This window comes from Zonotrichia leucophrys, chromosome 10 (assembly GCF_028769735.1).
Source record: "Zonotrichia leucophrys gambelii isolate GWCS_2022_RI chromosome 10, RI_Zleu_2.0, whole genome shotgun sequence".
NCBI lineage: Eukaryota > Metazoa > Chordata > Aves > Passeriformes > Passerellidae > Zonotrichia > Zonotrichia leucophrys.
In genome coordinates this window covers 18,272,961-18,293,829 of record NC_088180.1, presented here as the reverse complement: position 1 = coordinate 18,293,829, position 20,869 = coordinate 18,272,961, and the positions used below count along the sequence as shown (strand labels likewise).

The following is a 20,869-nucleotide window of genomic DNA, read 5'->3' as shown; positions in this document are numbered from 1 at the left end:
CATGTGTTTTATCCTTAATTGGCAATGTGGCTGTGTCAAATTGCATTTCTCTTCCTGTAGCCTCATTCAGAGCCAGTGGAGCTCAATATTCTGCTCAGACTGAGTTATTTGATCTGAATTTTGCAGAGGGATGAACTGCTTGCCAATAGCAGTGCCTCCTTTCATCTATTAGGCTTCCAAATGTATATATCTTTATCCACACTATCTATGGTTCTGTGCATGAAAGTGTTGGTAGCTGACTCTCCTGGTAGCTCAAATTGCAAACTGACTTCATTAAAACCTCCTAAGGACAGGATTTAAATCACAGGTTAGTTTTGCATTTTATTTTCTGTGCAACTGTACTGTCAACGACTTTGTCTTTCACAATCAGACATGTAGAAATGAAAAATCCTGATTTTGTTTTCTTATGCCAAAGAGCAACTGCAATTTTACCAGATCTCAAACTCTTTTGCCATAGGGTTTTGATTTAGGAATCTGTGAGAGTTTGAAGGGGATCTCTCTTATCTGCCTGTGTGTGATCACCTGGTGTTTTTTTGCTTTGATCCTCTCAGCTGTGGCTCCTGCAGCCCAGCACCAAGGTTCACCACAGCTGTTGGCAGCATCAGCCCTGTTCCTTTGTGTTTTCCATCCACATTGCTACTTCCATGGCTCCAGTGCTCATAGCAAGGGGCCAGTGGAGAATTCCTGCTGTTTCCAGCACTTTTAGCCCCTCCTGGACTCAGTCCTTTGGGGTGTGGACACAAGGTCAGGTGTGCACTGATGGACTGGTTTGAAGCTGTGCTTGGACATTGTCCTTAATTGCACAATACAGCTGTGGAAGGAGTCTAAAAGTTTGCAAATAATGCAAAAATATTGGGATTGTCAAGCAGTAGCAAATCTGGGGAAAGATTCCTGTTCCTGAATGACTGGGTATGTTGAAATTCAGTATTTAACAATGTAGAGTAATAGATGATAGGAAAATAATGTTAAGTAAATACACAAAAATGAGTTCTAATTTAATTCCTGCTATTCAGGGAATCACTGTGGGTAGTTTTCTGAAAAACTCAACCCCTCAATGAGTCTGAAAAACTCAAACGAATCCAGAGCGCCTGACAGAATAGTTAGAATGATCAGGATGAGAATAAAACAGGATGGAAAAGCCATTTTTTTGGTATTGTGTAAATCCATAATATATCCAAGTCTCAAATTACTGCACACAGCTCGGCTGATTCCTGCTTACAAAGGATAGAATGGAAATGGTGACAAAGATCATCTTTTATATGGAACAGTTTCTATAGAGAGTCACTCGATGAGCGGAACTCAGCTCCGCAAACAGATGGCTGAGGAGGGACACGATAGAGATCTGTGGAGCTGGGGATGGTGCACAGAACATGAACAAGGAATGGTTATTTACTATTTCTAATAACCCAGGAACAAGGGCCAACCAATTAAATGATTGCACAGCAGGTTAAAAACAAAGAGAGTGCTTTTCACAGAATGCGTAATTAAGTTGTGAAATGGCTCCCATAAAATGGGAATAACAGTGGGATGATTTTGCTTAGAGAAGGGGTCACTGAGGGTAGGGATGTGAGAGGTCTCTCACTCCATGGGGGAAGGGGAAGAAGGAATGCATTTTTGCTACTTATCACAGTATAAGAAGTTTCCCAATTAAAAACCAGGCAGTGGGTTTGAAGCAAGCAGATAAAGATGTTTCTTCTACTTTGTATTTATAATTAAACTGTGGATCTTCTTGCCAGAAAACATCATAGAGGCTGAAGGTATAAATGATGCCTTTTATTTCCTGTTTTAGCTGATGCTCTTTTTGCAGAACTGTTCAGACTTGACAGCCAGAACCCACATTTATTATTGCAAAAATGTCAGGAGGCCACAGCTGTTTTACAAGGTGGATCTTGGACTGTGGCACTCAGGCTGTGTGGACAGACCAGAAACCATCCCAAATTTCCAGGCAAAAGTATTTCCATTAAATAGCTGGGGCAGAATTGACAGGCAGCTCTGGGTTCCCACTTGAAGGTCACTGCCTGGCACTGAAATGCTAATCTGTATTTCCAAAAAGCTCCTGTTAGCCACTGATCTGCTCTGCCCAAATCTGGGGAAGGAAATGATGGAACTGCGCACAGTGTGTCAAAATCTTTCTTTTGCCACAGTGGTAACCCCTATGCTGATGCCTTCATTTTAAAAAGGCCCAAAAAACAGGGGGTTTTGATCTTTACCAGTGTATTCAGGACTGTGGTTTGGTATTTTGATATTTAGCCACCTTCCACTCCCAGTCTGAACATGAGTAACTTGTTGGGCATGTTGGAGATGTGCCAGAGATGTACTTCTCAGGGATGCAAATAATTCCCACTAATTTGAAATAATGCACAGGATGACTGGGCCATTTTACCTCTGAGGATATTGAATTGTGATCTGGCCATGTGTTTTGGAGCATTTTAAAACAGCAGCTGACCAAAGGTGCTTATAGTGAGAGCAATGATCCCCACAGATGTTTGACTCTTTACAGCTTCCCCAGAGTTAAGTTTAAAATATTCTGAGAGTTTGCTCCCTGCCTCACCTGTATAAATCTGCAGTGGCCTTATTCCAGGTTTAAATTCCAGGTTTAAATTGCTTTAACTAGAGAGAACTTGGTTTCCCAGCTGGCCCCACATTGGACATGAGAAATCCCTCTGGTGCAGACATGATTTACCTGCCTTGATAATCTACCTGGTTTACCCAGTCTAAATCCAATTCCCTGAGTTTGGAGAGGTCCCTCCTGGATAAATGTGTTTTGTGATATTCTATTAGGTGAAAAGTGCTGACTGCATAAAAAAAATATTCTTGTTCAGAGGTTGATGATCATCTTTTGTACTCTCCACACTACTTTCCTTCTGAATACATTTAATTATATGATGCTGTATTCATTGCCTTGCTGACACTAAAGGGCTCTGCAGTTAAGCCTAAATACTAAACCAGGCAGATATTCAAGTGTTGTAAAGTCAGTCTAGATTTTTTTTTTGCCAGCAAGTGCTGCCCTGATTTACAGGAAGAGGGAGGGAGGGAGGGTGGGATTTCTTGCCTGCTTTCTTTATTGAATTCTTTTTCCCTTTTTTAATAACCATGTTTAGGTAACTGGTAATGTAGGAATGGATTTTTTTAATTGCCGATAACTGACTGGTATTGGGCATAGTTTTAGTGCAAACTAGAAAACTGTTCCCTGGTGGTGAGGGGGATTATAATGCTTGCTGACAGAAATCCTGCTCAGGTTTGCTGGCTTTTAGTATGCAAAATCCAATTTTTTTAATGAAGGTTTTATTTGTGTTTGTTTTCACTGGATTTCATGAAGGGGAAAAAACCCTCCCAAAGCCAGGATTTGCTGCTTTTATTCATCAGTTTTATTGTGCCAGGGCATTGTTCCTTTTGGCCGTGTGGAGCACACTGGAGCCAAGCTGCTGGAGGGCAGGAGAGTGGTGAGATTCTGTGCACCCTCCATTGGAAAAGATGAATTTCCAGTGGAGTCCCAGTGAGAGAGGACCCTGAGCCACCAGGCAGTGCCTGGCTCCTGAGATGCACAAATCCTTGCATCCTCCACAAAAAACCCTCACAGCTGGGATTTGCTGGGCTGGAAACCATGAGCCCTGTCCAGGTAATTCCAGTTTTCCACATGCACAGTGCCCACACTGGGGGGCTGCACAAGTTCTCCCATCCTGAGAGGTTCAAATTAATCCCCAGGCAGCCAAATCCTATCCAAAGGCACTCCCAAGCTGTGACAAATGATTCCCAAGGTGCCTGGGCAATGGTTTGGGAAAGGTCCCTTCTGGGAGGATGGATGGATAATTGCTGTTCTGAAACTCATTCTAGCTCAGGGACCACAGGGTGAGTACTCGTTGGTTTCTGTTTTGTTTTGTTTTTTTAAATAAAACTAACCCAAATATACTGTTAATGCATCTCAGATCCATTCTGAGGCTGTGCAGTGGGAAACAGAGGAACCCAGGCAGGGAGTGAGAGATTCTGGGGACTGAGAGGCCAGAAATGAGAACAAATGGTCCTGGATCTTCTGTGGCCTTGAAGAGGGAGTAATGTGAGTAATGCCTGTAACAGGCCACAGCAAACAAATGTGGGATTATAAAAAAGGAATCCGTGAAATTTAACCAGATTTTGTACAGTTTGGAAAATAACAACTGCAGTTATTTTGTGGTAACTTTTACTCCCCTCTCACTCAGAGCTCAGAGCTTTGCTAGCAAAGACTATGATCAGTAAAGTAAAATTAAATTGTATCTAATAAAGTACTGTAGGTACTTAAAATTGACATTATTTATAATATTTTGCTTACTCTCTATTTATAACAAATGAAGTTTCCATTTTGTTTGTATTCTGCTGAATACTTCTGATCCATCATCAAATTTAAGAATTAGTATCAGGCTGAGTAATTCTGGACTTGGCATTTACTGTGAAATTTACTGTATGAATTAGCATATTAGCACAAATTCAGAGGTGAAATAAAATGCTGACATCCATTTGTACAGGTTTGTAAATCCGTGTAAGGTTATAGGAAGCAAAGGGGAGGTTCTGCTCATTCCCAAAGGGATCCGTGCTTGGCATCTCGGTGTTTTGCTGAGAGAGCTGCAGTGTCACCGGGGTGCAGGCTGGGGAAAGCTTTGCAGATGGCTCTTGGAGGGGTTGATGATTTCGTGAAAGACTCTGGCATTCAGGCTGCCAATGGTTCTGTCTTTGGATGAGTCATGAGCTGTAGAGTCACTTTTTTAAGGGTAGGAAAACTCTTTCCCATCCTTTCTGCCTTCCCCTGTCTTTCCCATGAAAAGGGCACAGGGAAAAGGAGATTGAATAAGATCGCTGGTGGTTTCATTTTGTCCTTTTAGATGTGTATCAAACCCCAGCACAGCTCCATCACATCGTGTTACAAGGTGGGCAAGGGAACTTTTGTCAGTGCTCGGTCACAGCAATCACCTGCACACGGAGCACTTGGCACAGGAGCCTTCCCCAAGGTTTCACTGCATTTTTTCATTAGCACCAATAATAGCCTCTGCAGGGAGTAATTAGTAACACCCAGAGGGGAGAGGAATTCTGCCAGAGGACATCATTATGTCTGGAAAACTGAAGATGCTGTGTAGTAAGGTCATGAATAAATTGTTTGAGTCCAGGGTGGAGGACAAGCCCGGTGCAAGTACAAAGTTTCCCCCTGCTGCTGATCCGCTGATGAAGAGCACAGTAATTTCCACTGAACACCATTAAGGAAATTAGTTTGTTCTGACAGTTTGTGTTGCTGGATACCATATGTTTACCTTGAGGGAATGTTTGTGGAGAACCACTTTGGGTTAATTGTAAATGTCACAATTAAATAAGTAAATATAGAGGAGTGTGTCTGTGATGTGCATCAGTGCACAGCCACCATGTCCCAGCACGCCGGTGTCCCACGTGCTGTGTGTACACAGAAATATACATTTGTAGGTGCTAAATCCATAGTGATCAGCTTATCTGGACACACAGGCCCCAGGTACAAACAGCAGCTGCCCTTGGCCTCCCTGATCTGCGGATGAGCACACACAGGAGCCTCTGCCCTCCTTTCACCCAGTGCTCTGGGCAGCGAGCTGGAGCATCCCTGGGCTGGAGCCAGGGGCTGCTCCTCTGATTCCCCTGCCCAGCCTGGCGAGGAGCGGGCGAGGAGGGATCAGAGGGGGTGTTAGGAATCTCTGATTAGCTGGAGTCCCACTGCACATTACCAAAGGTTCCAGGATTTTGCCTTTCAGCGCTGTCAGTCGCCCCCAGTAACCTGTGGGAGTTGAGGAATTTCAGCACCTCGGCAGATTAAGCCTCCAGAGCAAAGCTGTCACCCAGGTCTTTGTCATGCAAACTTGAGGCCAGGTTCAATAACATCCTGTTCCTCTTCTGCATTGCGGAAGCCTTGAAAATTGATTTTCTGTTTTGCCACTGAGTTCAGTGGAACCAGACTTCAGCCCTCCAAGGGAATTGTATTCCTGTAGATTGTAGCTACTTCTGAAATCCTTAATTTCACATCCTTAAATAGCAAACTTTGTGACAGACCAGTTGTGGGTGCAAACTTTGCTGGATGTTGTTGACCACTGCTGAATTATTAACTCTCTTTATGGTCTGGGATACCCTTTTTTTTTCCCTTTCAAAATGCATTTCACAGACTTGAAGTCCTAATCCAAAACGCACAGGAATAAATACAAATTTGTGTATTGATCACCAGAAAACGATTTTTAAGGGAGTTGATCACTGCTCATAGCAGGAATGCATTTTTAAAAGAAACAAGAACTGTAACATTAATCCAGGGAAAACAGTTTCTGAAGCAGCCAGAGCTTGTTAACACAGCCAACACCTAAGGCAGCATTGTGTCTTTAAGCTCTACTAATATTGAACAATAATAATTTTGGTGGAGGAAAATCTTCCCCTCTCCCTGAACAGAAACAAGACAGATTATTGACTGCCATCTAGAAAGATGGATGCTGTGGCCCTCAGAGTCTATTAATATTTGATGCTGATGGATGTGAGCTGGCAGCCCGAGTTATTAATGGAGTTTGGTTCCTTGGACCTCACCCTCAATCCATGGGGGAGAATTAACCATAACGAGAACTGGATGCCCAAAGCTCTCAGGGGGCTGGGAAGGGCTGTCAGTTCCAGCAAAAATGGGTGTTTGTGAAGCGTTTACAGGCATGGAAAGTCATAGGTGGGGCTGCTCAGGTCACTGCTGCCATCCATTCTGATTTCAGGGGGACTTTTAGGGTCCCGGGAGTTGTAGCTTCCCTCCTGTATCTTTGCCATGTTAGCGTGCTCCCCTCAGGTGTGGATTTCAAACACGAAGAGGCTCAGAGGGAATTTCTGAGCAGGGGTGAGGTGTGGGACACCGTGTCCTTGGTGGCACTGAGGTGGCCTCTCCCAGGCCGGGGTGATGCAGAGCAGAGAGCAGGAATGTGCTGCTCCACACAGAGCAGGGCACTTCCCACAGCTGGCCCTGACCCCACACTCCCTAAAGAGAATTTCCATTGTTTGTGTTAAAGTCAGGTTTGACCCCTGAAATTAGAATTAATCCAGTGGATAGATTTGGGGGTATATTTTTATAAGATGGCCCTTCTAAGTGAAAATATTGAAAATGAAACACCTTTGAAAGTTTGTGATGTCCATATGGGTCATTCTGATTTGGAACATAGAGATGGAAAATGCCAAGTTATTTATAGCTCAATTTCCTAATATAGCTTTAACATTTCCAGGGCTATATGTTTGATTGAATTAGCTGCTCCTTCCTAGCATGGATACCACATCCAGGCATTGCACTATCCTCATTAACCTCCCAATCTTAATAGAAAAAAAAAAGAATAATCAACATAAGGAGCACAGCTGTTGATTAATTTTACTAAATAGGATAGAAATATAAAGTACCATATTGCAAGAGTGAAGATTCAATACACACAATTTGAAATCAGTTTATTAGAATGTATAACTCATTAACAGCTGGATGCATACACTGCAGCATTATCCACTCAGGCAGGTGGTGAGAGGCAGGTGGAATTTACATATCTTTAACAGTACCTGAATGCATTTCATTTCAGAGGTCATTCTCCCAAATCAAGTTCAAAATGTTAATAACAAGGTGTGCATTTATAATTAATAAAATCTTAGAGCCAGTGCTATAGTTCAAGTGCATTTTCCTCTTATGTAATTAAGAAGTTAAGTGTATTTGGCAGTTGTCACTCAGAGAGCTCTGAAGGTCTCACTTGTCAAACCTGGGGATAGAAATCTCATTAAACCAGGTGGGGTTTTTTTCAGTTAAGGTTTGTTTGCAAAGTATGTGAGTGGATGGTGGGCAGCCAGAGTGTCCAGCTCTGTCAGTCCATAAAGCCAAGTACATTAAAGCAAATGCCAACACTCAAAGGCTTGGAACAAACAGCCTGATGTTCACCTTGTGAGAATCACAGAATCTTTAAGGTTGGAAAAGGCCTCAAAGACCACCAAGTCAACAATCAACCAGCACCACCACTGTGTTCACCACTAAATCATGTCCTCAAGTGACACATCCACATGTTTTTGTAAGATTTCAGAAATTTCCACCACTTCCCTGGGCAGCCTGTTCCAATGCTGGACAGCCCTTCCTGTGAAGAAATTTTCCCTAATATCCAATCTAAACCTCCCTTGGTGCAACTTGAGGCCATTTCCTCACCTTATTGTCCTGTCACTTGTTACCTGAGAGAAGAGACTGACGCCCACCTCACTGCAACCCTTTTTCAGGGAGTTGTACCCCTTTCCTTTGGGATAATCCAAAGTGATTACAGAGAACCAGTGAATCCAGCTGGGGAGCACTGCCCCCAACACCAGCTGCTTTGTGGTCACAGAACTTCAGCTGAGACACTGGAAATCCTCCTGCTGCCTCCAGCCCTGGCCCAGATGGTGTTTTAGAGGTGTCAGGATGTGGGGATGTGGTTTTGGAGTGATTGATGGTTGGGCTGGATGATCTTCAGTCTCTCTAACCCTGATGATTCTGTGGTTCTGTGGTTGGTTAATGTGACTCCCCAAGGGGTATTTTAACTCCACATCACTCTGCTTCCCTTTCCTTTTCAAAGGAATTTTCTTTTCCTTCTGGATCACTAGTTCAAATCCAGATAAGGTCAGTTGTCATAGAAATTATTAGCAGTACCAGCAGTTCTGTGTAGTACATGAAATGAGTTGGGAGTTTCATTCACACAGGATAAGGGTTCCTAAGTGGCACTAATTGGCTGTCTAATTGTCACACACAGGAGAAAGGCAGAGGATTGATTAGGCGTGGAGGCTGAATGCCCCTCTGCCAGCCCGGGTTCCTGGAGCTCATTGCATAGGCATGCTGGCAGGGTAATGAGGGGCAGCCTGCTTTGGATTTGCTGCCTGTCAAGGCAGCATCTTTTCCTGCCAGGCCTTTGCAGGGACACTTGTTTTACTCCACCAAGGTCAAAGATAGCATCTTTTACAAACAGTGCCTTCACTCAAAAATCAGAGACTTGCAGGATTTACTTGGGAGCAGTATATTTTAACTGTTTCATTTCCTTCCCCCTGCAACAAAGTTTTTTCTAAAAGGTCTAAAATAGGATGAGTCACACTGGTGTGAGGCAGAACTGCTCCAGCAAAGCAGATGGGGGTTTATGGTGCTCAGAAATCTGTTCATATTTCCTTGTGCTGTCTGGGTGTCTGCTGTGTGATATACAGGCTCCTGGAGGAACTTGTCACAGCATAGGGAAGCTGACATGGTGCACATTTCACTCCTGATAAATGGATCCTCCTATCAAACACTGAAGCCTCTCACCTGCAAAAATACATTTTGACCAATGTCTTTTCCCCTGAGCTATGGTACGGGTCACACCGTGCAATGGAGCTACTTTTAACTTGTAGTAGGTTCACTTTCCCTGGCATAGAACTAAATTATTTAAGTTTGACTCACTGAAGTAGTAAATTTAGGAGCTAATTTGCAATGCGAAAGTCAGGATTACACACAGAGGAAAAGGAAGCCAAAATACCTTGTGTATGTTAATGTGTAGACCCAGCTGTGGGACTCAGTAAGTTTACTAAGGCTTAAACCTCAATTAGTGAGGTTAAACCACAATTGCTTTAAACCTTATTGTGCTCACATTTTAATTCCCTTGTTGTATCAGATGAACAGTATTAGTAAGAACTGTGTCTATCCTTTCAACCACACAAGCTGATCAGTGCATACAGCACACCAGAATGTAGTGTTAGAGCATTCTGTATTCCTTTAAAATATAATTATTTATTCTCCTTTCCCTCCCTTTGCCCACACCTGGAGCAGAAAGAGGACAGAGCCCACGTTTCTGTGTTCTGCTGTGTGCCTCCTGTCTCTGACACACGCATCACTCCTGGTCTGCCTTCTTCCTAAAGTCACAATCTCATGCAAATTAATTGAAAACAAATGCAGGTACCAGCTACACATCAAAAAGCTCTGATGCACCTGCCATGTCATTTTCCTCTCTGCCAACCTGTGGAAGATGAGCATGTACGAGATCCTTTTGGTTTTTAACAACCCTATTCTTAGAATATATTTTCCAAGAACCGCAGAGCAATCTCTGCACGGTTTCAGACTGTATATTTTGTGATTAGTGCTTCGTAAGTGATGTTTTGCTTAATGATCTAACATCTGCTCTAGGAGGTTTGTTTTTGTAACTTCCCCACCTCCTGCTGAATGAATGCCAGAAACTTGTCCCTTTCCTCCAAGTCAATCAAAGCACTAATTGCATCATAATCATGGGAAGCAGCGGTGACTGCTCAAGTGCTGAAGGCTCAGCAATCAACTCACAACACTCTGCTCACTGTTCAGAGAGAGAAAGCTTCCCTGTGCCGAGCTGGGAATTTCCTGCATGCCAGATCTCTTCAGCTGACTCTGGCTTTTGTGGGTTGCAGGGAGATGACTGCACCATTCCCTGCATGGCAGGGACCTACGGCACCAACTGCTCCTCGGTCTGCAACTGCAAGAACGACGGCACTTGTTCCCCTGTGGACGGGCTGTGCTACTGCAAAGAAGGTAAACAAAATTCACATTTAACAGCTCCCTGCCATCCATGCCTGTCCCCTTTGAAAGTGGCACAGCTTGCCGTCAGGAACTTCACCATTTTCTTGTCCTCCCAGGTATCCCAGCTCAACAGGAGCTGGACTGCAAGTCCAGTCTCTGCCCTGTCCCTGCTCCCATGCCACAGAACTGGGTGTGGGGGCAGAAACACTGCTCCTCCCAGGGGAAGTGCAGAACAATCCTCTGGCTGCTGGGTTTTTAGGCCTTTGCTGCCCTGTTTCTCCCAGGTTCCGAAGCCACTGGGCACAGGAGTGGAGGGAGTTTCTTGCCTGTGTGTCCTGCAGCCCCTGGCACTGGGCTCTGCCTGGCCTTGGTCATCCCCACCAGCCCTGACCTGACTCCTGCCTGCCCATCCCCACCTTGGGCTGGTCCCATTCCTGCTGCCCTGGGCTCCTGGCTCATCCCAGCTGCCAGCCCTGCCCTTGGGCACTGTGGGGTGGGCCCTGGCTCTCTGCCCTTGCTGCCATCCTCCTGTACCCTGACATGGTGACACCCCAGCTTCATGCAAGTGTCCTCTGTCTCCTGTGCTAGCACAGGGTTCAGGATATGGCTCTCATTTATTTGGGGAAATAAGAAGTCTTGCCTGCTCCAAGGTGACTGACATCTTTTCTTGCCACACATGTCCATAATTCCCTCCTGGATGTGGTGGTGAGCACATCCCATGGATCCAGTGACCACCTGAGAATTCCTCCACTGCTTCATGGCACAGCAGCTCTTCTGTTCCCCCAAAATCCCAACATGAGCTATGCCTGTATGACATACATAGGCCCTAAAACAGAAGTGAGGCAAATAACCATAAAATCTGGCATTTCAAACATGAATTAATGGATCACTGTAGAACCCCATTTAATGAGGGTGTATAAACCATGAGTTACTGCTCAACTCCATGACACAGAGCTGCAGTGTAATGAAAGTCATTGTGCTCCTGGTAGTTAAAATTTGAGCCTTAATGGCTAGAAATGATGGCACTGGTCTTATTTTAGGTGTAATAGCTGCTTTATATTAAATAGCATTCTCAAATAAAGGAGGGGAAAAAAAGAGGTAAGAAACAGGCTGCATCACATGGAAAGTTCTTGCAGTCCTGTAGGTCAGAAGGTCTCCAGCCTGACAGACAGGAACTGTCTCAGGAGTTCCCAGAAAGGCATCAGACACCTAAATCTGGTTACAGCCAAGGCTGTTATGCCTCCATGTGTGTGTAGAGATGCTGGGAGATGGAGCTGGGAGGTCACAATGGAAGGGTCAGTCTTTGACCCCAAGTTAGTCTTAATGTACACCAAGAAACTGGTCCTAGAAGCAAAGAGCTGCAGCTTGCCAGCTGCCTGTCCCTCTGTTTTCATGAAAACATCCCAGATGCTGTTTCTCCCCTGTTTCCTTAGGGTGGCAAGGAGTGGATTGCTCTATTCCCTGCTCAAGTGGAAGCTGGGGCCTGAACTGTAACCAGACGTGTTCCTGCAGCAATGGAGCGTCCTGCAGGCCAGCTGATGGCTTCTGCCTCTGCTCCCCAGGATGGCAGGGGGAGTTCTGTGACCAGCCTTGTCCTGTGAGTGCAAATCACAATTTGGGGTGGTTTGCCACCCCCTTAAATCACAGTCCCCATAGCTCTGCTGAACAGAGAGCAGGGGAGGAGCTCAATTTGTCTGTGATGTCTGAGGAAATCAAGTGTAAATAACAGATTGGGGTTCTAGCAGTCAACTGGATGTATTATACTTTGCATTGTATTTTATCAGAGCTATTGCAGTTTCTTGAATGTCATTTTTTAAAGTGATTCCTCATTTGGTTCTGTATAGAAACATTAGGCACTGAGTTTCTGTCTTCTCTGTATGTTAATTTAAAAAATGCAACTCAGCATTAAGAGGGACGTGATAGATGATTTTGCACATTTCAGAACAAAAAGCTGATCACTGAGAGGGTTTTTATTTCTGTTCTTGAAGGATGGAACATATGGCCTTAATTGCAGTGAGCGTTGTGACTGCAACCACGCGGACGGGTGTGACCCTGTCACCGGCTACTGCTGCTGCCTTGCAGGCTGGACAGGTAATCCAGCAACTCCCTTGGGGCTCTGGTTCATTTGAGGTTTGGGGGGTTGTGTTGGCTTGGTTTGCTTTGCTATTGCATCAGTTATAGCCCTGGACTTGTGACTGCAAAATTCTAAATAATAGGTTGAGACAAGATCAGCTGAACTTGCCCGTATTTAAATCACTCGTGATGGTGACAATAATTGGCATTCATTAAATTTGTATTCAGATGAGTTGAAGATGGCTCCAAACCTGCAGCCAGATGTTAGCCTTCTGTAAAAGCATCCTCAGGAGGGATGCAGATCATCCATAATCCTGCAGAGTTTTTCTCCTTGAACTGCCCTTCCCACAGGGGTGCAGTTGTGGATGGTGAATCCCAGGACCATCATACCTGGGATGCAGACAGGGCATTTCTGATGAGTCATTACAGCTGCTCCAACATACAAAATTCTGCATTTTCCCATTTTCCAATGGTTCTTGTCACAGGGTAGTTGCAGAGAGCAGATTAATGCTGGTTTGACCGAGCTTTTGTGATTACACAGCAACAGAGAGGAATATTCAGTGAAGTTGGAGAGTCCAGGCTGGAGTTCTCAGCACAATTAGACCTGCACTTGACTCCACACTGATGTTCTCTTTCCAGCTTTTGACAGCAGTAGGGGGCAAGTTATTGACCCAACCATTTCACACTTTGCTGCCTAAAATGCTGGTTAATCTCTCTCTGCTCTCTGTTGAGGCCCTGGGTGGAAATAAAGTTATGTTCCATATACTGCAGAACCACCAGTGGCACTGACAGTCAAAATGCATTTATATTAACAGCAAGTCATTTGGAAAATTTAATTGTTTTTCAAACAAGTACAAGTTGAGAGGATGCAGGAGCAAGGCAGGCTGATCAGGGAACCAGCATTTGGGATAGTGTCACCTTTCCCATTGATTTATGCCTTAAACCAACACACACCTTCTGTTTCTGTTGGAGAGGATATCCCACAGCAGCCCAGCTCCCAGGAGCACAAAGCAAAAGCAATGAAATTATGCCTAAAACATACAATGGAAATAATCTTTAAATAATTAAATAAAATGTAAAAATACTAAGTTCTACATATTGTGTACAGCAAAGCTACTTTTCTAAGATACTGGGCATGTAACCCTGAAATGGATATTTTTCCCCCAAGAAAATCCATTTTATAAGCTCACTTGCATCCCCTCCTTCATTCTCTTGCCTTCCTCACTGGCTGGGCAGCATTTATCTTTCTCTGAACCTCCTTGCCATCAATATATCCATCTATCAGGCTTTAAAACTCTACTGTTCATTATTGATGATCAGCAAAGAAAAGCTGCTAGATTTTCCTGTAGTCACTGTGAGCTTCTTCAAGGGAAAAAAATGGCTTTTAAAAGTAGAGTAATTTGAAGAGAGATATTTATATACACCTACTCTAAAAGTTTATTACACATCTTCTGGATGTAGCATTCCAGAGGAAACTGCAGGGACTGACCTTTGCAGACAATGCAGACTGAAGGTGTGGCTTTTTCTCAAAGGCATTTGCAGCAAATACTTTGTGCTTACTGCCATGCACACCTGTAAATGGACATTAAATGCAGATACGAATTAATTAAAGGTAAGAATAATTTTTGATATACTTCTTTTAATTTCCATATTGGGCAAGGTAAATGTATTTTAACTTGGAGGGGGTTTGCTGCAGCCCAAGGACTTTATCTCTCAGTGTGCTCCTGCAGTTCTGGAATTCTCCTCAGGATCACATTTCAGGAAGGAAAATATTGTATCCCTATTTGAGACCAGGTTGGAGTTGAACAGTGACAGGGCTCTGTAAGGTGGAAATGTTGATAGACAGAACCAACACGTGTTTTGTCAATTCTGTTCCAATGTTTTTTCCACTTGGCTTGGCACCAGACACAAGGATAAATTCTGCTCCTACCAGTTTGAAAGTATGTCATTTAAGAAACTCTTCAGCTAGATAATTATATTTTCATATTAAGGAGTATGGCATCAGTGAAAGATTAATCTTATCTGCAGTTGTTGTGAACTGGGCCATGATGTGTATTGCAGTGCATTTTATTAATATGAGGTGATAAATAATTCAGGCTGAAATTTTTGCTTTCTGATTTTGGTACTAATTAGGCATGGCCTGAAAAATATCAGAAAAGTTCAGGATCACGGAACTTCTGAAGGTTCTCCTGCCCACTCACACCAAACAGAGAATTCACGTGGCTTTCTGATCCTAATAGCCACAAACTTCATCTGAAACAGCATATTCTGTATGTTCATCCCAGACCTGGGACTCCCTCTTGATGTCTGTGTTTTATGTAAAGATCAAGGGGAAGATTGAACCCATTTTCTTTAAAGTGGTTTCAAGATGCTACTGATATAAACCTTCAGGGACTGATAGATGGTAAGAGCATGGAGGAGGACTGGCAAAAGAAGGAAAAAGTCATGTCCAGAGCAGCACACAATGTAAGGTAATAGCACTCTACCATCCTTTTATTCTGTCATGACTGCCACCCAAGACTATTATTCAGGACAATGACCTTCTGTGGACACCAGCTGGGGGAAGGTAATTTTCAGGAGCTGAGTGTCCCTGGCAGATGGGAAGATGATGGAGAGATCCCCAGGTCTCAGGCAGGAGCTCACAAAGCTGTGCAAACCAGCTGGGAGCATAAATAAGCACAGAGGCAGCAATCTGCACATCCCCTCCCTGCAGCTCTGTGGGAATTGCACCTGTGCAGCCAGAGCCAGGGGCTGGGTCAGCTCTGGGGACACTTGTACCTGGTGTCCCTGCTGCCAATCCCAGCCAAGGGGCACCTGGTGCCACCAATGGCTTTGGAGAGAGCTCAGCAAGAGCAGAAGCCCAAAACTACATTGGCAAAATGCTCTCGTGGTAAAAACAAAGTGAAACTTGTTGAAATGTTGGCCAAAATCAGATCTGTGACCTGCTGATGCCATGCAGAGCTGAATTTCCCTCCACAAGAAGGAAATGTGGGATGCAGTGACACTGAGGGCTCAGCCTTGCACTGGAAGGAGTTCTCCAGGTTGGACATGTGTAACTTCATGTATACAAACAGTGTCCTGGAAATCCAAACAAGAGGTGCTCACATCTAGTGCTGGGTTAAAAAGGAAAGGTCTTGCTCTCAGAGGACTGAGTCTTGATTGTTCAGGCTGTTTTTTCAGGATTTATAAGGCTCTCTTTCCCCACCTTTGCTGTGCATTTTAGGTACAGACCCTTCTGTGCTTGCAGCTCTGTGTGTGTCCACAGATCCCTCAGAGCTCCCAACACACCAGACATTTGTGGAAGAGGTGTTACTTTATGTACACTCAGGTTGAAATGAAAATGCTCAGTGCTAATTACATTTGGTTAATTAGGGGTCCTGCACACACCGAATCCACAGAGGAGATGGACACACAGAAATGCTGCATGGTAGAGCAGCCCCTGGAAGTCCTTTGCAACAAACAGGTCCTGGGGAAGCAGGATGAGTCTCATCTGTCCCAGGTGCAACCTCCTCTCCTGGGTGTTCAAGCAACAAGGTTATAAATTTCATTTAGGCTCCTCTCAATCACCAATCTGAAAGTGGACAGGAAAGGAGCAGCTGCCCTGGTGGCCTTGCTGGGTGAGCAGGATGACAGTGCTGCTGTGGCAGTGTAATGCTGAGGCTCTGGAGATGACAGCTCCAGCTGCATCCCCTGTGGGATGCAGGATGAACTTCAAACCCCTCAGCTTGGTCCCACCTCAGGCAGCTGCTGGCAGCAGGTTTTGTACCAGAAATGGCTTCCTTACAGATTCCAGCTGGCTGAAACTGTGTAGCCTTTAGCTGCTTCCCTCAGTAATCCCTCAATAATTAAATTAGAGCTGCTGGCCTGGAGGTGCTTGACCAGAGCCAGGTGAGGCTCCCTGGGGAGGCAGACCCAGGCATTGCCCATCCTGCCCCCAAGACCCAAGTCCATCCATTTTCCCAGTCCCAGGCTGATCCCAGAAGCAGAGCCACAGGCCTGGCTCATCGTGCTGAGCTCTGCTGCTCCCCAGGATCAGCCAATTGCTCCAGGTTAATTGTGGCACTGTGTGCCTTGTTACACTTTCAGCTCTTACACTGGCTTTAAATGGGAAATGATCTACAGAGGGATAGATTCCACTCCTCTAAATGCTAAGGTCAGTTAAAATCCTGTTTATCTCAATTCCTTTAATCTGAAATGCTGTCTTATCTGCATCTTGTTCTGCCTTTTTTCTTGTGTGGTGCTCTGGATTTGCAGAGCTGCTGTGGTGATGGTATCTCAGCTCCCCACTGAGCTGGGGCACCCAGAGGCTTCTCTCAGTACCCAAAGCCAAAGTTTATTCGCTATATTTTAACATCCCAAAGATGTGTGGGGAAAATTAGCCTGGTGCTGTAGATATGAGATGGAGAACATAAAAGTGTGCATCCCATAGTTAATCATAAAAGAAGCCCATATAGATTTTCCTTAATTAATCAGGATGGCAAACACAGGTATGCAAATGATGCATGCTGCTGAGGAACAAACATCTTATTACCTTGGTGCTTTACACCTTCAGGCTTCATTCCTGGCTCATGAGAGCTGCCTCCCTCTTTGCTGTGGAAATCAAAATACACATTTCCGTATCTTTTACAACCTCAGTAACCTTCCCACAGTGCCAGAACACAGCCCCTGATGGTCCCTGCTGGTGCCCAGCCCCAGCACAGAGGCTGTGGGGCTCTGGAGCTGCAGGATTCCCACCTGTGGGCTGGGAGGGGCTGCTGGGCACAGCCCAGGGCAGCTCCAAGGGACCAGGCTGCAGGGCTGGGAACATTTGCAGGCTGGCAGTGACATCTGCACTGTCACTCAAACACAGAAACATGTTTCTTGCCTCCTGTGGACACATTAATTCAGGAAAACTGATAAGCCTGTTACTCAAGGGAAAGCCTTTTTGAATTTTAAAGGAGCACTGACCACTTTGACGAGGAGCTTTAAGGTATTTTTAACTTCACTTTCTCTAGTTCTTTGCAAGGAGGTGAAAAATCCTTGAAGAAAAAACCCACCCTTTCCATGAAATGTATTTTGTTTGTACTAATATGATTTTCTTTCATTGCAGCTATATCCAATTTATAATCTCAGGGCCAGATCCTGTCCTCAGCTGTACTGGGTTGAAGCCTAAATAATTCTCTTGTCATTAGTAGATCAACCTCACCTATGTGATGATAAAACTGGGAGCTGGTTTTCCATGCCTATTTCAAACCAGAAAAAAAAAATCTAGGACTTGTTTCATGCCCCTGCAGCTTTTTAGCTAAAGATCCAGAGTGGTTTAGAATTCACAATGTCATGGGTTGACTTTTTTTTCCCATCAGATTGTTTCGTACCATTGGTTTGTAAGACAGAGCCTAAAATACCAGAATGGAGCAATAGAAAGTTCCTATTAAACATGCATTTTCTAGATGTCTAGTCCCATTATCTACATCGTATTTTGCATTTATCACTTCTGGCAGTCTTATCCCAGATTTTTAAATTAATAATTTATTTCTGTGATTATTCTGTATCCTTACATTAGCTTTAAATGGACAGGAAAACTAGAAATTTCTAGAGTCAGTCTAAAATGGTGCATTTTAGCCTCTCTCCTGGCCTCTGCCTTTCCAGTGTGAAAATCTTTTCCATATGAAAGGTGTGCTTACTCTCTGGATTCCACAAGTGCCCTTTAGTCTATGAATGTAAGATAAGCTTATTAGAAATTAGCTTTAATTTTTCATTGACTTAATTTCAAGTGAGTTGATAAGATTTTAATGTCAGGCTGTGCTTAAAAATTCTCTCTTTGACAGGAACCTTTAAGGATGGTTCCTGCTGATATAGGGCTAATTTTCAAAAATATGAATTCTGAAGTTATATCAAAGATTTCATTGATGTCCTGACATTAATTATGTCTGTGCCTTCCTTGGCAGGTGTCTGGGGGGTTCCTGATTTTCATCTGAGTGAGGTTTAGTTGTGTTTGTCCTGTGACAGATTTTGTATCTATTTCACCTTTGGTGAAATCAGTTGGATTTTTGCCACTCCTTCAGTGGGAGTTGGATCAGACCCTCAGACTATAATTAGCAGCTGCAGTAAGGCTACTGCTAAACTTCAGCATGTATGCAAATCATTGCAGCAATAATCTTATAAACGGAAGATACACAAGTTTGTTTATCTTTGTATTTATTTTTGGGTTTAATTTTGCTTAATAAAGGACAGCTTTTAAATTTCTGAGAGAAGATAGAGCTTGGATGGCATCGTGGGTGATGCTAATTTAATGGGCTTTAACAACATGAGACTTGACGTTCGAGGTACCCAACCCTTTTCCATTTTCATGCAGAGACATTCTATATATAAGCCTGGCTGTGTGTACAATAGTCACCTATAAATAAATGTGGGCGAGAAGTGGGGAAAAATTATTTGTGCACATTTCAGCAGACTAAATCCTGGCTGTTGGCATGCTGGGTGTGAAAGGAGGAGAGGGAAGAGTGCTCAGCAAACAGCCTGCAAGCTCAAATGAGGTGTGTGTGTGTATATTTATATATTTATATAGTGGAGAGAGACTATTTACAGGAGCAGGTAGTGACAGGCCAGGGGGGAGTGCCTTCACACTGCCAGAGAGTAGGGTTGGATTGGATAGTAGAAAAAGCAGAAATATCCTTTATGCTGCCTTCCCTGTGAGGGTGAGGCCCTGGCACAGGTGCCCAGAGCAGCTGGGGCTGCCCCGGATCCCTGGCAGTGCCCAAGGCCAGGCTGGACAGGGCCGGGAGCAGCCTGGGACACGGGTGGCATGGCAGGGGTAGGATGGGATGAGCTTTAATGTCCCTTCCAGCCCAAACCATCCAGGATTCTATGCTACATTATGTCATTAATGAAAGAGTTTGCAGTGAAAAATGTTGTAACCATCTTCCTTCCCCGCCCACACCAAGGAGAAAGGGTGGAATTTCAACATCATTGACCACAAAAGGCTTTGGTTATGCCCCAGCTCTTGCTCAGCTGTTCCTCACTCACAGTTTCGTTCAGGAGCTTGAACTAAAAGAGCTCCTGGTTTAGTTCAGGAGGTTGAACATTTCCAGCAGGAAATTTCCAGCTTTGCCCAGTTCCTCCCGTTTGCCTGCTGAGGGTCTGCTTGGATCTTCCCCAGCTTTCTCTTCCCTCCTGGCCTGAAGCTGTTCCCAGCATTTGAGAATTAGGAAAGCTCTGCAGATGAAGCAGGGCTGTGCAGGGCTTGACTCCTTTTAGCCCCATTTTCTGCAGGTGTGCCCTGCAAGAGTGCACCCTGGAGAATCCCTGAGCAAAGGGAACCACACCATCCTTTACTTCAGCAAACGTTTTGACTTACCTCATTTCTTGTGAGGTAGGTCTCTTGCCTCTAAAGCTTTCATTGCATAAATTCCCCGGGTTGGGTGATTCATACCTGGAGATTTCTCTTGATAATTAAAACTGGGGGTAGGATTAGAGCTCCACAGAGGTGCATTAGGCTCTAAGTGTATTACTTGCAGGAAAACACTTCCATTAATGGGGGCATAAATCGCCCCTGCACAGATGAGAGAAGGGACAATGTAGAATTTTTCACTGGCTTCAGGGAAGGGCTTATTCTTTGTTATTTAGGACCAGATCATGGAGCTTTCATTTAGACTGATGGGCTGTCACACTCAGGAGTTGCCCCTCTGAATCCACTGGTGAATGATGATCAGCAAAAGAAGGAAGGGCTCCATGGCACCAATCTGGAAAAAAAAAATCAGTGAAAAAAAGCATTTGAGAACACCACAGAAGTTCATAGATAATGTGAGTGTGGCTGCTGTTCTCTGCTGAGTAGTTTCACTATATAAAAACAAAAATAGCTTATTTGCAGACTAGATGAGCAGCCATCAATTCTTAATGTTTCCATTTAATTTTATGAGAGATCCCTTTATGTTTTCTTCTATCTGCTGCCCTCCCCACACTGATTTTCTCATTCTTCAGCATTCTTAAATGCTGAGCTGTCAGGAATTGTGCTGTGGTGCTTCTGACTGGCTCTGAGTCAAATACTTCAGGGTTTGCCTCAGGTAGGAAAAAATACAAAGATGCAAAAAGTGATGGAAAAGCATCAAGAATTCTTTGTGAACTCTTGTTTGTGCTCTGTGATGGCCCCTCTGAGCAGCTGATCCACAGCTTGGACAGTTCTTCCTTGTGCTGTCAGTGAATTGTCTTTTACCTCTTAGAGACTGAAGCAGCAGAAGAGTCCCTGCTAAGGAAAGCACATGGAGCTAACCTCAAATACAATTTAAATGGAATTTATAGGGACAACAGAAGTGTAAC

General features: G+C 44.2%; 1 protein-coding gene across 8 annotated transcripts in view; it reads left to right on the top strand.

Annotated features, from left to right (window-relative positions):
• MEGF11 (multiple EGF like domains 11) overlaps window positions 1-20,869 on the top strand; it is a 254,262-nt gene that overhangs the window by 192,121 nt on the left and 41,272 nt on the right. For all 8 annotated transcript variants that reach the window (XM_064722279.1, XM_064722285.1, XM_064722280.1 and 5 more), the window contains 3 exons: window positions 10,393-10,513; window positions 11,935-12,098; window positions 12,490-12,592. In XM_064722279.1, the coding sequence (XP_064578349.1) occupies window positions 10,393-10,513; window positions 11,935-12,098; window positions 12,490-12,592 (388 nt within the window). The remainder of the gene's footprint in view (window positions 1-10,392; window positions 10,514-11,934; window positions 12,099-12,489; window positions 12,593-20,869) is intronic.